This window comes from Sinocyclocheilus rhinocerous, unplaced genomic scaffold (genome assembly GCF_001515625.1).
Source record: "Sinocyclocheilus rhinocerous isolate Xijiao unplaced genomic scaffold, SAMN03320098_v1.1 scaffold244, whole genome shotgun sequence".
In the NCBI taxonomy this organism is placed as follows: Eukaryota; Metazoa; Chordata; class Actinopteri; order Cypriniformes; family Cyprinidae; genus Sinocyclocheilus; species Sinocyclocheilus rhinocerous.
The window spans coordinates 121,227-136,063 of NW_015657959.1; the positions used below are offsets into that span (position 1 = coordinate 121,227).

The 14,837-nt window shown below is 38.8% G+C and overlaps 2 protein-coding genes across 2 annotated transcripts; both read left to right on the top strand.

Annotated features, from left to right (window-relative positions):
* The first annotated feature begins 587 nt into the window (after positions 1-587).
* On the top strand, positions 588-6,644 carry LOC107721676 (complexin-3-like). Its single transcript, XM_016529812.1, has 3 exons — positions 588-745; positions 5,439-5,526; positions 6,555-6,644. The coding sequence occupies exons 1-3, from the start codon at positions 588-590 to the stop codon at positions 6,642-6,644; spliced, it is 336 nt and encodes a 111-aa protein (XP_016385298.1).
* A 2,703-nt stretch (positions 6,645-9,347) lies between these two features.
* On the top strand, positions 9,348-10,565 carry LOC107721678 (growth arrest-specific protein 1-like). Its single transcript, XM_016529814.1, has one exon. It carries the CDS (start codon positions 9,816-9,818, stop codon positions 10,563-10,565), a length of 750 nt encoding a protein of 249 aa, XP_016385300.1. The 5' UTR covers positions 9,348-9,815.
* The last annotated feature ends 4,272 nt before the right edge of the window (positions 10,566-14,837 follow it).

Genomic DNA, 14,837 nt, shown 5'->3' on the forward strand with positions numbered 1-14,837 from the left:
ATAGTGTGGTAGATATGTGGGGGCGTGTTAGAATGAGCCGTTTTAGGGGGGCGTGGCAGAGTCTTACCTTTGATAAAGAATATCTCTTTGGTTTTGAGACTTTAGTCTTTGCAACTTTAGGGATCTTATCTATGCACAATCAGCTTGTAACACTCCAAAGAGAAAGGAAAACTTGAAATCGCATCATATGACCCCTTTAAACGCAGTAAAAAAAAAAGTAACCGTGATTTATCTATAGCGTAATTCTGACTCTTTTGGCTTGCCATAAGCACGAGCTGTTAACGGCGAGCTCGCACACTTAATCCAGCGGTACGTGGGATTGGGCGGGAAGAGTCGGCTGAGGAAACACGGGATTGGGCGGGAAGAGCCGGCTGAGGAAACACAGGATTGGGTGGATGGAAGAGTCAAACCGCTGCTGTGACTCAGATGAGGAGATGAATCCAGTTCACTTCACTTCACTTTACCTCAGCTGAACGTCGGACGGAGTTTCTGTTCGGCGATCGCGGAGAAACAGACCTTACTATTGACCTAACTGGAAGTTCTGGACAAAAAAACAGGGATATTAAGGAACAATACACTATTTAACGATGGCTTTCATGGTAAAACACGTAGTCGGCGGTCAGCTGAAGAACCTGACAGGAGGTCTGACAGAAGATAAATCTGACGGAGACAAATCCGACGCCGCGGCTAAAGGAATGACCCAAGAAGAGTTAGAGCAGTACCAACAACAGCTGGAGGAGGAAAAGTAAGACAGACCTACCTTACCCGCCTGATTTTCCCCTCAGAAATATGTAGATGTGATGATGTTATTGCGAGGTGAACGTTAGGTGCGTTTGGAGAGACGCGCGCATTTTTCGCGCCTCGGTGGATATTTTCCCGCGCAGCTGCTCGTTTCGCTCAGGGAGATTCCTGCTCCGTCAGATATTAATAATTCTCCACATTAGAGTCGAACGGAATTGCGTGTGTAAATTAGAATTTTACCTATTCGGGATTCAGACGAGTTGCTTCAGACTTATCAAGTAAATTCTGCTTTGGTGTAATTGTAACTCATTCGAGTGTACTGTTCTTAAGCATGTAAACCGAAATACAAAAGATGACAAACACTTATTTTAAAAAAACGCACTGTACCATAGTACATTGATATTATGCAATTATATTGCTATTTACAAGTTACTCCAAGAATAGCATGATACATGTATTCCATTGTAGTGAAATATATAGATTCAGTTATCTGCTGTTTGCTTCATTACAATCAGCTCATTCTGTAAGTATGCCCCAGGTAAAATGATTTCAATTAGGATTTTACTCCAATTTCATTCGAACCCCAATCTGACTTCTATGAAAACCCTCTTGTTTATAGCTCACGATATGGGAAAAACCAAAATACCAGGCGTTGCTTCAGACTTATCTCGTAAATTCTGCTCGAGTGTTGATTTTTTAATTGTTTATTCTAAACGGTATCAATTAATCAACTCTGATGATTAGATTTCAGTGTATTATAACTGTTCTTAAGCATGTAAACCGAAATACAAAAGATGACAAACACTTTCGAAAAAGTACTGTACCACAGTACATTGATATTATATGGTGTATAAATTAAATGTATTTGCAAGGTACTTCAAAGAATACCATGGTACATGTCCAAAAAAATCATATTTCCGTTGTAGTGATAAATATATAGATTCAGTTCTCTGCTGTTTGCTTCATTAAAATCTGCTCATTCTGTAAGTATGCCCCAAGTAAAATGATTGATATTTTACTCCAATTTCATTCGAACCCCAATCTGACTTCTATGAAAACCCTCTTTTTTATGGCTCACGACCAAAATGCGAGGCCATTAGATCCATCGTATCATGATAGCATTTCTTGTGTTCTTCACACGCTTTCTCTTTAGATATCAGCTCATAAAGGATAGGCAGCCAATGCATGAACAGGTGGCTGTGTTGACGCGGATTGCATAACTGCCAAATTTGGAAAACTCAGATTTCACAGACTTCAAATGGCTGTGCTGAGCTCATCCGCATGCTGTAATCCAACTCATGTCCTCAGAGCAGATTTTACGTGCTGAGACACCCATGTGAACAGCTAGTTTAAGACTGCTGACTTTGACGGGGAGTCGTGTGTTTAATCTCTTGAATCAGCCAAACCAGCATGATCTTCTCAAAGGTTTTTGCTGCTTATTGATATGGGGATTATTGTAACTAGTCATTTGTTACAGTGAACCGAGTGGATGAGCGTCACCTGACTGTTAGAGCGAGTCTAAATCCCTGAGATATTCCCCTTCCCGACTCGTCTTCCCTAGTAAGGACTCATTTAGCAATGCAACTTCAAGTGCACTTATAGGGACGATCCCTCTGGACTGGAGTAAGCATTAAAAGAAGGTTACCGTGATTTGCTGGTTGTTGTTCACCCACGGTAAGACCGTCGCCCCTAAATGTGTCCATTGTGTCATGACCTTTCACCTCAAGTGACCTTTAACAATGCCTAACCAATCAGCTGTAATCTAGTGTGAGGTTAACTTAAACTTTCGTGTATCCAGTTTTTTTTTATATTTGTTGATTATTTCCATTGTTTGATGAGATGCTATCTAGTTTCCTGTACCATAGAAGGTTATTGTCGTTAGCCTAAACTAAAACCATTAAAAAAATAAAAAAGTAATATTTATTATTTGAAAAAATTATTATTTTTTAAAATTATTATTATTAATATACTTTATTAGTTTTAGTTTTTGAATTACATTTTATTTTTATATTTTCTGTTTTCATTTTAAGTTTAAATTTTAGTAATTTTGTTTTGTAATTTTGATTAAATTTTAGTTTATTTCGTTTTTAAAAAATAAAATTTTTATTTTTGAATAATGTATGAAACAAATTAATCAATAACTGAAAAAAATATAATTTTTTTGTTTTTCAGCTAGCTGTCAAGGCAACATTTCTCAATTTTACGTTGAATTTTATGTTGAAGTACTAAAATCTAAAAATAAGCGAATTAAAATTTTATTAAAAATTATATAGACGTATTAAAAAAAATATTAAACATGACAAAACACAACTAAATTAAAAGTTTGACTAAATTAAAACAAAATATATTTTTTAAAAATTCTAATAAAACTAATAGTAATAAGTAACAGTATATCAGCGATACTAAAAGAACATCGTTCTCAACCTGTCTTGCAGATTTGTTTTAACCTTAGAAAGGAGTTACAGTAAATATTATATTCAAATTAAATTCTCATCTTATTTAAATTTACTTTAGCTGATTTTATGCACAACTGCACAGTAATTTAATATATTTTCAGCGTTCTGTAATGGATGAAATGTTGTTGTTGTAAGCAGTTCTTCAGTCCACCAGCCTTTTGGCAAATAACACTAGAAATCCAGTCAGTCTGAAGTGTTTTGCCATTTAATGCTCTCTTTTTATTTATTTATTCCGTGAGATTCTACAGCATACAGAGGAAAGCGTGACGTTACACGGATCTCTCTCTCTCTCTGTGCAAGGCAACATTTCTCAATTTTACGTTGAATTTTATGTTGAATTTTATGTTGAAGTACTAAAAACTAAAAATAAGCGAATTAAAATTTTATTAAAAATTATATAGACGTATTAAAAAATATATTAAACATGACAAAACACAACTAAATTAAAAGTTTGACTAAATTAAAACAAAATATATTTTTAAAAAATTCTAATAAAACTAATAGTAATAAGTAACAGTATATCAGTGATACTAAAATAACATTGTTCTCAACCTGTCTTGCAGATTTGTTTTAACCTTAGAAAGGAATTACAGTAAATATTATATTCAAATTAAATTCTCATCTTATTTAAATTTACTTTAGCTGATTTTATGCACAACTGCACAGTAATTTAATATATTTTCAGCGTTCTGTAATGGATGAAATGTTGTTGTTGTAAGCAGTTCTTCAGTCCACCAGCCTTTTGGCAAATAACACTAGAAATCCAGTCAGTCTGAAGTGTTTTGCCATTTAATGCTCTCTTTTTATTTATTTATTCCGTGAGATTCTACAGCATACAGAGGAAAGCGTGACGTTACACGGATCTCTCTCTCTCTCTGTGGACATGAATTTGTTTTAGTTCGTGCTAAAATCACCAGAAAGTTGTGATGGTGGAGATTATTTTTAAGCAGATAAACCTTTTTCAGATCCGTTAAGGCCTTTCTGTCGAATGTTACGAAGGTTTTATATGATCATTATCCAGAAATGTCCTAAAATTAGTCCTAAAACATGTCAGCCAACAATCAGCTGAGAAACAATTGCCGTTTAGACTAGAAATCTGACAGATGATAATATTCAGACGTTTATTAGTTTGAGATTGAAGAAGTGATCAATAGACCCTTGAATAACCCAGTTCATCATCACATTACTCTGTGTGTGTGTGTGAGAGAGTGTGTGTGTGTGTGTGTGTGTGTGCGCGTGAGAGTGTGTGTGTGTGTGAGTGAGTGTGTGTGCGTGCGTGAGAGTGTGTGTGTGTGTGAGTGAGTGTGTGTGCGTGCGTGAGAGTGTGTGTGTGTGTGAGTGAGTGTGTGTGCGTGCGTGAGAGTGTGTGTGTGTGTGAGTGAGTGTGTGTGCGTGCGTGAGAGTGTGTGTGTGTGTGAGTGAGTGTGTGTGCGTGCGTGAGAGTGTGTGTGTGTGTGAGTGAGTGTGTGTGCGTGCGTGAGAGTGTGTGTGTGTGTGAGTGAGTGTGTGTGCGTGCGTGAGAGTGTGTGTGTGTGTGAGTGAGTGTGTGTGCGTGCGTGAGAGTGTGTGTGTGTGTGAGTGAGTGTGTGTGCGTGCGTGAGAGTGTGTGTGTGTGTGAGTGAGTGTGTGTGCGTGCGTGAGAGTGTGTGTGTGTGTGAGTGAGTGTGTGTGCGTGCGTGAGAGTGTGTGTGTGTGTGAGTGAGTGTGTGTGCGTGCGTGAGAGTGTGTGTGTGTGTGAGTGAGTGTGTGTGCGTGCGTGAGAGTGTGTGTGTGTGTGAGTGAGTGTGTGTGAGTGTGTGAGTGTGTGTGCATGTGTGTGTGTGTGTGTGTGTGTGTGTGAGTGAGTGTGTATGAGTGTGTGAGTGTGTGTGTGTGTGTGTGTGTGTGTGTGTGTGAGTGTCTGAGAGTGTGTGTGAGTGTGTGTGTGAGTGTGTGAGAGTGTGTGAGTGTGTGTGTGTGTGTGTGTGTGTGTGAGTGTCTGAGAGTGTGTGTGAGTGTGTGTGTGAGTGTGTGAGAGTGTGTGAGTGTGTGTGTGTGTGTGTGTGTGTGTGAGTGTCTGAGAGTGTGTGTGAGTGTGTGTGTGAGTGTGTGAGAGTGTGTGAGTGTGTGTGTGTGTGTGTGTGTGTGTGAGTGTCTGAGAGTGTGTGTGAGTGTGTGTGTGAGTGTGTGAGAGTGTGTGAGTGTGTGTGTGTGTGTGTGTGTGTGTATGTTTGACGTGTCTCTGTTCTCGTTTCTCCTCAGGCAAGAGCGAGACGCCAATTTTGCCCAGAAGAAGGCGGAGAGGGCGACTGTCAGGTCTCACTTCAGGGACAAATACAGGTTGCCAAAGGTAACAATTAATCACACTCTCTGTCTCCCGTCATCAGTCCACACGATTAAAACTTATAAAGTGCACTACAGCACAGAGAACGAACGCCGCGCTCACAAACACACTGGGCTCAATCGCACAGGAACGGTCACATTTCACCCCCCAAAAAAGAAAGTATATTGTGCATAAAGATACTGAAGCCTTTTTATTTTTATTGCATTGTAATATTATTTTTTATCACAATTAATAAGCCATTTTTCAATATTTAGTAGTGTTTTGCAATAAGAAAAATTAAATCTCATTACTGAAATATTATTTGAATGATAAATCGTCATACATAATGGTAATACTTGATGTACTTAATTTAATTTAAATAATCATTATTTTTATCGTAATTAATAACCCATTCCCCAAAACTCAGTAGTGTACTGTAATGAGAAAAAAAATCTAATTTTCATTACTGTAATGCAAAAAAAAAAAGAGAATGATATATTATTTTAATTATAAAATGATTATCCATCATGGTAATATTTGATGTATTAAATTTATGTTGATTTCAATTTAAATAATCATTATTTTTCTCAGGATTAATAACCCATTTCCCAAAATTATGTATTGTACTGTGATGAGAATTTTTTTTTATTATCATTACATCAATATATAAAATACATATCAATGCAAAAATGTTAATAAAATATTATTTACATTTTGAAATGTTTATACACTATTGTAGTATTTGAAGTACTGTATTTAATTTCTTGATTTTGATCTAAAATATTTTTTAAATCATAATTAATAACCCATTTTCATAATAATGCAAATAATGCAAGAGCGGACCGCATATTTTTTCTGTGATTTCTCACGTGACTTTTATGTGTTTTATTCCAAAAAATGCATATTAAAAAAATCATCTGCTAAATGAATAAATGTAAATGTAAAAACGCTTTCGTCTCTTTCTTCATGTAATCTATTATTCTCTTGATTTCAGGGTGAAGTTTGACACATATGTCATTGATTATTCCCCGTTTCCTTGGTTTTCTGTATCTCAGAATGAGCTGGATGAGACTCAGATCCAGGCGGCAGCAGACGACGTCGCCGTGTCTAACGACAAACATCAATATATCCAGTGTGACGTGTAGGGCAGTGTTTGTTTTATGATGCTGATATTGTTCTAGGAGTTTAAATGTCACGTGTGTTTCATCAGATATACGAGAATCTCAAAAAAAACATGCTCGGGTCACATTTCACCATGCAAAAAATTATATTTTGCATAAATTATTAATCCTAAAGGGATAGTTCACCCTTAAAATGAAAATTCTGTCATTTATTCACCCTTATGTTGCTCCAAACTAATTTTGAAGAATATTGATAAGCAAACAGTTGCCGGTAGCCATTGACTTCCACAGTATTTTTTCCCACTCTATGAAAGGCAATGGCTACCGGCATCTGTTTGCTTACCAACATTCTTGATGGTGAGTAAATAATGACAGAGTTTTCATTTTTGGGTGAACTATCCCTTTAATGGTCCTAAAATAGCCCTCACTTCCATTGTGCAAGTATAATTTCTTTGTTATTTCGACTTTGGGGTGAAATGTGACTTGTTTCTGGAGATTCGTCCATCCAAACCAGACCTGCTCCGACACTCAAAGGTGTTTATTACAGCAATAGCCTTGAAGGGCTTATGAGAGCAGGAACGGAGGTAGAACCCAGATTCCTCTAAACATCCACACTAACACCTTCACATTTGACCTTTGACCTTTGATTGAGTGGAGCTGTTTTGTGCAGGTGGTTTGGTGTCGTCGTGATGCAGATGTTGACCTTTTTCTTTCTGGTTGTTCCCTCTTTTGGAGACTCAAAATAATGATTTGAAATGCTGTGCTGCTGAGGTGAGCGTCTGGATGAAGGGTTTTATTCTGATTCTGTGTTCTGTTGGCTTTTAAGCGAAGCCCTGCAGGGAAGGAGTTCTGATAAGCTGTATCTACAGGACAGAGCTGATAGCCAATTAATGTGAAGGGTTGAACTGACTTTCCTGTTAATTTTATTCAACCCGTTAGATTATTATATATTTATTTCTTTATTTTTTTTGCATTTTTTGTCATTTATTTTACTTATGCCCATAGTTGTTTCCTCTCTGGACTGCATAAGTAACGTAATTACCAATGTAATGCATTTATGTAATTATTCTTCTGTAGTTTCCAGACCTTGCTGATTTTTGACTGTTGCAACTGTAATAAATATATTTGTACAAAGATTGTGACGCCTGTGATGTAATTTCAGCCTTTGTGTGATGTGTCCACAGCGCAGCCGCCGCAGTACCGTGTCTGACCGCTAGATGGAGACACGCGTTCATGAAAAAGCGTTATATAGGTGGGTAGTTGACATAAGCATTTTGCAAACAAATGTCGAGTTTAGGTAAATGCATTTTTTCATGCATTGATGATATTTTGAGTTATTAGTTATTTGTTTCAGACTAGTGGAAAGAAAACATCCAAAATACACTTATCTATTTGTGTCTGTAGATTTCAGTTACAAAACAATTACAATTAAAGGCTGTTTTCTCAATTTATTGCCGCAGTACCGTGTCTGACCGCTAGATGGAGACACGCGTTCATGAAGCGTTATATAGGTGGGTAGTTGACATAAATAAGCATTTTGCAAACAAATGTTGAGTTTAGGTAAATGCATTTTTTCATGCATTGATGATATTTTGAGTTATTAGTTATTTGTTTCAGACTAGTGGAAAGAAAACATCCAAAATACACTTATCTATTTGTGTCTGTAGATTTCAGTTACAAAACAATTACAATTAAAGGCTGTTTTCTCAATTTATTTTTTAGCTCTATTCACCTGGGGTGTCTTGCCTTAAAGTGTTTTTAATCACTTTTTATCAGTTTAGCAGTCTTGCATTATGACAATTTAAGTACCATGCATTCTCTCATTTAAAAATGCATGCATAGCATTCATACAACAATTAGAAACAGATGTTTTTAAAACCATTTTAGATGCAGTATATCATGTCAACTACCCATATTTCACCTCTCTGATTCCGATATGTTGTATTTTTACACAAATATTTTAATATTGGGATTTTAATTTGTAATTTCTAGACACAAATTTAAAGCTTTGTTTTTAAAATCAATGTGCACTCTAAAAAAAAAACAACTTTGGGTCAAATGTGGACTAACCCAACTTTTGGGTTAAAAATTTAATTAAAAAAATTTAACCCAACAGTTGAGTTAGTCCACATTTGATCCAAAGTTGGGTTGAAACAACCCAGCATTTTCTTAGAGTGTAGATAACAAGCTTTCGCTGCTGGACTTGTGGCTCACGCTTTGTGTGACAACTAACCTCGGTCTTTCCAACACACGTTCTCCTCTGCTAGCTAACAGACTCTGTGGATGGTTGCGGTTTTGCATAGTTTTTCTACACCAATCAGAGCCGTTTCCATCTGAATAGCAGAGAATCGCTGATCTCAAGTGCGCTGTGAAAGGACAGGGCAGTAAAATATATTGTTGTGGAAAGTCTCTATTGATGGGCCTCCGGGCTGCTGCATGGCCAGTCGGACACAAAGAGGGTGAAACGGTCCAGAAAACACTTTTGTGACCCTTTTATTTTCCATCAGGCCGCGATTAAAACACCCCAAAGGAGGCCGAGGGCGACGGGGGCTCGAAACCCACCGGTTTATACAGGGGCTTGTTCTTGGGCTCGCGCTAAAGAGAAACAGATTTGTTTTTCTGCGCTTTAAATTGAAGAAGCGGTTTGCAGATGTTGAGCTCCCAGCAGAGGAATGCGTCTCTCGCGCGCTGAGGGGGTTTTGTAATCTAACGCAGAGACCACACAGCTCGCCGGCTTCATGAAATATATAAACATTTTATTTATCCTGTACGGGAGGTGAGGTTTGCCAAAAACCACGTTACTATGGAATCCCACGTTTGCAGCCAATAGAACAACAGAATGCGTAATGAAGAGAGGAGGGGTCTCCGCGCGTAAATGCGCAGCCGAGCGTGAAAGAGCCGGAGGGACAAAGACACGCAGCATGCAACAGGACTCCGAGAGCAGAAAACACACTCCAAATAACATGCAAACGCAGGAGGATTCTTTCACACTTTCGGTGAACAGATAAACACTTGAAATGCGTAACCGGATAGCAGCAGATTGAACTGATCACATGGATAACCGCTGAACTTTCCCTCTGAAAAGCCTCATTGTGGAGTAAACGCAGACGCACCATGTTATGCGTTCACCTCGCATTTCAATTGAAGTGCACCAGATCGATGCAAGCATGCACCTAATCTGAGTTTGCAGCAGAAATGGAGAGCCGCATCGTTCCCGTGGCATTTCTCTCGTTTGTGATGATGCTGGAGGCGCAGTTGGTTTGCTGGCAGGCGCTGATGCGATGTCACGAAGAACGCGACTGCGAGCTCGCCTACAGCCAGTACCTGAGCGCGTGCGACGGGAATATCCGCGGCGCCAGACGCCTGTGTCCGAGCCACTGCATCAGCGCGCTCATCCGCCTCAACCAGACCGCAAACGGCCCGTTTCTAGAGACCTGCGACTGCGGCAGCGACCCGGAGTGCCTGCGGGCCAAACGAGCCGTCGAGCCCTGTGTGCCGCGGACGCATCCGGGTGATGCCGGTGGGATCGGTTGCATGGAAGCTCGCCAGCGCTGCGAGGATGAGCCCAGCTGTCAGTCATCCCTCACCGCATATCTATCCCACTGCGGACAGCTGTTCAACGGGAGGAAGTGTTCGTCTCGGTGCAGAGCCACCATCGAGGAGCTGCTGTTCATGCCGAACGGCGTGCTGCTGAACCAATGCGTGTGTGACGGGCTGGAGAGGCCGTTTTGTGAGGTGGTCAAACAGAATATGGTCAAACTGTGTTCGACAGGAGACAACAGCGTCTCCATGGACCACGACGGGACGGACGATGCATACGAGGACGAGGATTATGAGGTCAAACCGGAGAGCGAGGGGACCGATTCTGATGCAGTGCTGTCGGTGACTCGTTCTCAACAGACAGTCCTGCTGTGCATTGCATTCGCTCTGGCGTTCACACTTTAAAGTGCGGCGGGTGACTGTTGAACGTTTAGTCCTTCTTGAATCCGTGCATTGTTTCAGCTCAGTGCCACTTGTTGAAGTGTCTCGAGACAAACAGTAGGCACATAAAGGAGCCGGTTTTGGGATCAAGTGCTTCATTAATGTGAAGAGGCCCTCAGAAGCTGTTAAACGCTCTCTTTCTCTCTCACGCTGGAGTTTCATTGGTTTGTCCTCTTCCTCTGAACTATCAGGTCTTGGATGTGAGAGTTTGACAGCATGCACGCATCACCATCATCTCTATTGTTCATGTATGCTGGAAATCAACACCAATTGCCTGACGACTGTGTATTTTATTGCAGCTTGAAACTGTTTTCTTCATACAAGTTTCAATGGTTTTAGACCTTTCGTTATCACTTTAAAACCTTTATATCTAATGCAGTTTTAATGCATTAATTATGCCTTGTAATGCACTCTTGAATAATTGTAACCACAGTTACAATGCATTAGAATACATTGTTACACCATTAAAAAATATAATGCATTAAAACACATGACAGACTTTCAAATATTATAATGCATTTTAACTTTGGCTACAATTAATTATGAAAAGATACAATGCATTACAATGTAGGCTACATTATGAATACCTTTATAATGCATTATACCTAAAGGCTTTAAGTAAAGTGTTTCCAACTTTTCTTTTTTGCATATGATGAGTTATTAGTAATGTTAAAGTGTAGAGTTTATTTAAACTCTAAGATCAGAAGCACACTCTATACAAGTATGCAAACACCGATTGAAACGTAAACCAATCCATTCTCGATGTTGCCGCAAGGGACGCTATAGCAGACATTAATGTGCACTTCTATGGTCAGGTCAATTACTGTCATTGCATTTGAGGAGAATCTAGCAGAGCAAGTTAGTTAAAGGTAATCAAACTGTTAACGTTTATAGTGTACTTGAGTATGTTTCTGGTTTAATATTTCTTGAACTTCTCAAAGTGTCTCGAAGCTTCATAAATTTTGTACAGAAAATAATTTATTTATACATTTTGGAATAATTAATTTGGAATAAAAGTCATGCTGAAATGTAAGATGAACACTTGTCTTAAGTTCATTTATAAACTGAAAAGCATGGAATATTAATTTCCAAATCCAATGAACACCATTGCCGGGTTTGACTAAATAAATTAACAATCAATAAAGCTACAGAAATGACCAGCAGCACATTTTATTGGTTAATAAGATCATCGGTGCTAAATCCTCTTCCATATAGATATATAGTACAAGTTAATCCAAAACGTAGTATGCATGTAAGTATTAAGTAAGTAAGGGGGGGAGGTGTGTATATATATATATATATATATATATATAATTTTCTTTCTTAGTATTTTTGTCTTGTTTTCCAGTACAAATATATAAACATTCTTAAATCAAGATACATTTACTGAAATACGTAATTAATAAAAAATATGTTAAAAAAATTCCTGTGATGCAATGCTGAATTTACAGCAGCCATTACTCCAGTCTTCAGTGTCACAGAAGTAATTCATGCTGCTTAATATCTTTGTGGAAACTATAATGCATTTTTTCCAGGCATCTTTGATAAATAGGACGTTTTAAAAAACAGCATTTATTTGAAATCTTTTGTAACTCTTTAAATGTTTTACTGTCACTTTTTAACAGTTTAATGCATACTTGCTGAATAAAAGAACTGAATTTGAATTTCTTTCAAAAACAAAAATCCTTAATTTGAAATTGTCAGAGACAATGTGGAAAAATTACATTGTTTTTTGGTGCAAGAAATCTTGACTAACATTATAAGCGGACTTCAGGGGAAACCCTAAAATGCTAAAAGGCGTAGATTGTGGTCCATTTGTCTCCATATTTCCATTCAACTTTGGTTAGGTTTTAGGTTTTACTTCTTTTACTCTCTACAGATGTCTTCCCGAGGCCCGTCACCACTCCTGGTCTCTCCTCCGTGTTTACAGAGGGAACTGGACTCCAGGTGAGCGAGAGGTTGTATTAATAACAGTACATTGATGATAGCAGAGTCTCAGTGGGACGCTGTTCTTAAAGGCAGTAGGGATCAGGAGGCCTCTTTGGGAGAAGGACCATTTAGTTGCAAACTCGCTGTCCTAATCATTCACCCAAACTAATGTGATTTTGTCAACTCTATCTCTCTTCCTTGCACTCCATCCCATTCTATCCTTCTCTGGCCCAGCTTTCGCAGTATACAGCCCTCCATGGAGACCTCGATGGTATGCATTGGCGACTTGGGCTTTTACAGCAGACAATGGCAAGTGGAGTGTGTGTGTTTGTGCTGGTTTAAAAGGGGTTCTAAAGTAGCAGTGGCCTTGTTCTTGTGATGTTTTTTGTACACTGTGAAAGAGAAAAAAGAAAAATAAATGGTTAAAAAAAATTCAGTTGAAAAATATGTATGTTAACGGTGCGAAAGATTTGTAAAAATGTAAATGTAATTTATATATATATATATATATAATTTTCTTTCTTAGTATTTTTGTCTTGTTTTCCAGTACAAATATATAAACATTCTTAAATCAAGATACATTTACTGTAGAAACAAAAAAAAGTGAAAAATTTATCAAAATTAAGTGTTTTTGCTTAAAACAAGAAACATATCTGCCAACGAGCAGCCTTGTTTTTCCTTTGCATTAAAGGGGTCATATGATGCGATTTCATTTTTTCCTTTCTCTTTAGAGTGTTACAAGCTCTTGGTGCATAAAGAAGATCTGTAAAGTTGCAAAGACTAAAGTCTCAAATCCAAAGAGATATTCTTTATAAAAGTTAAGAGTCAGCCACACCTACCTAAAACGGCTCGTTCGAACACGCCCCCACATACCTACCTCACTATGTGGGAAGATTTGCATAAAGCCGCCCAAATGTTCACGCAAAGAAAGAAAGCATAACTTTTATTCTCGCTGTAGTATTGTTGACGCTGCAGCCATGTCGTGAAGACGCTGTGTGCTTCGTTGTGAAAGCGAAACCACTTTGTTTGGTCTTCCAAAAGAGGACGATATCCGCTTCGCCATGCCTAGAGCTGATCTGTGCTGGTCGCTGAGGAAATACATCAACTTAGTGCTGTGGATCGCCAGCACATTTTATGGAGGACTGTTTACTGATCCTGGGAGAGTTACGTTAGACTAAAATGCCGGCAGTTCTGACTCACGTAAGTACGTTTTCATTTAAAGGATTTGCCACTGATGATTCAAACGCGAGTTTTGGGCAGTGTGGAGTAGCACTTGTTGTTTGTCATTTCTCCGATCACAAATACAGACAGGGTTTTATGTTTACGCGGCACAATGCAACGCAACGCGTAAAAAGACAGTATAAGTCATTATAATCAGTAATTATGTCCCCACTGGATGCAACAAATGCCTCGTTTGTAATGGGTTTTAATGTTTATGTCTCGTCGCTCCGGCCGGACACGGCATCAACAGTATGGTGAGGGGCGTAACATTTCCGTCTCACGCTTGAGGTATTCGGCCAATCACAACGCACTGGATAGCTGGCCAATCACAGCACACCTCACTTTTTCAGACCGATGAGCTTTGTAAAAATCGACGCGTTTCAAAAAGGCGGGGCATAGAGGAGAAACAATAATGTACAGTATGTGGAAAATAATGTGTTTTTTTAACCTTAAACCGCATAAACACATTTCATTACACCAAATACACAAAATAATGTTCTTTTTAGCAGCATCATATGACCCCTTTAAGTTTATTTTTCTTACTCCATTGGCAGATCTTTTTCAGACTTAATATCTTAAGTCATTCTGCTTCCCAAGAAAAAATGTATCTTGATTTAAAGCTGGGGTAAGCGATTTCTGGTAGCCAATGTTGACATTTGAAATCACCAAAACAAACACGCCCCTACCCCAAAAGGGTCTTGCCCCTATTTTGATATAATATGTCTCCTTTAATTCGAAGCGTCTGCGTGCTGTAAAGTCTGTGGAAAGCTGTACTGCAGATGCCGAAGGCTCTCTCTGGATTTTATTGCGAAAACAACGAGCAGGAACCCGACTAACTCGACACTAAAGCCCCTCTTTCCTCCTGCTGAAACCCCACCGAACGGCCGGGAACAAAATCAAAATAAACAAAAGCAGGGGAGACGGGGCCCGTTTTCTCATTTATCTGTGACCCAGATTTCAACCCCCACACGGCTGCGCTTCGATTGTAGAGCCGGCATCGTGTCCAGTGGGACTTATTCACGACGTGCACGTCAATGTGAGGAGACCTTGTGTGTGTGTGTGTGTCTGAAGGATTACCGTCCCTCC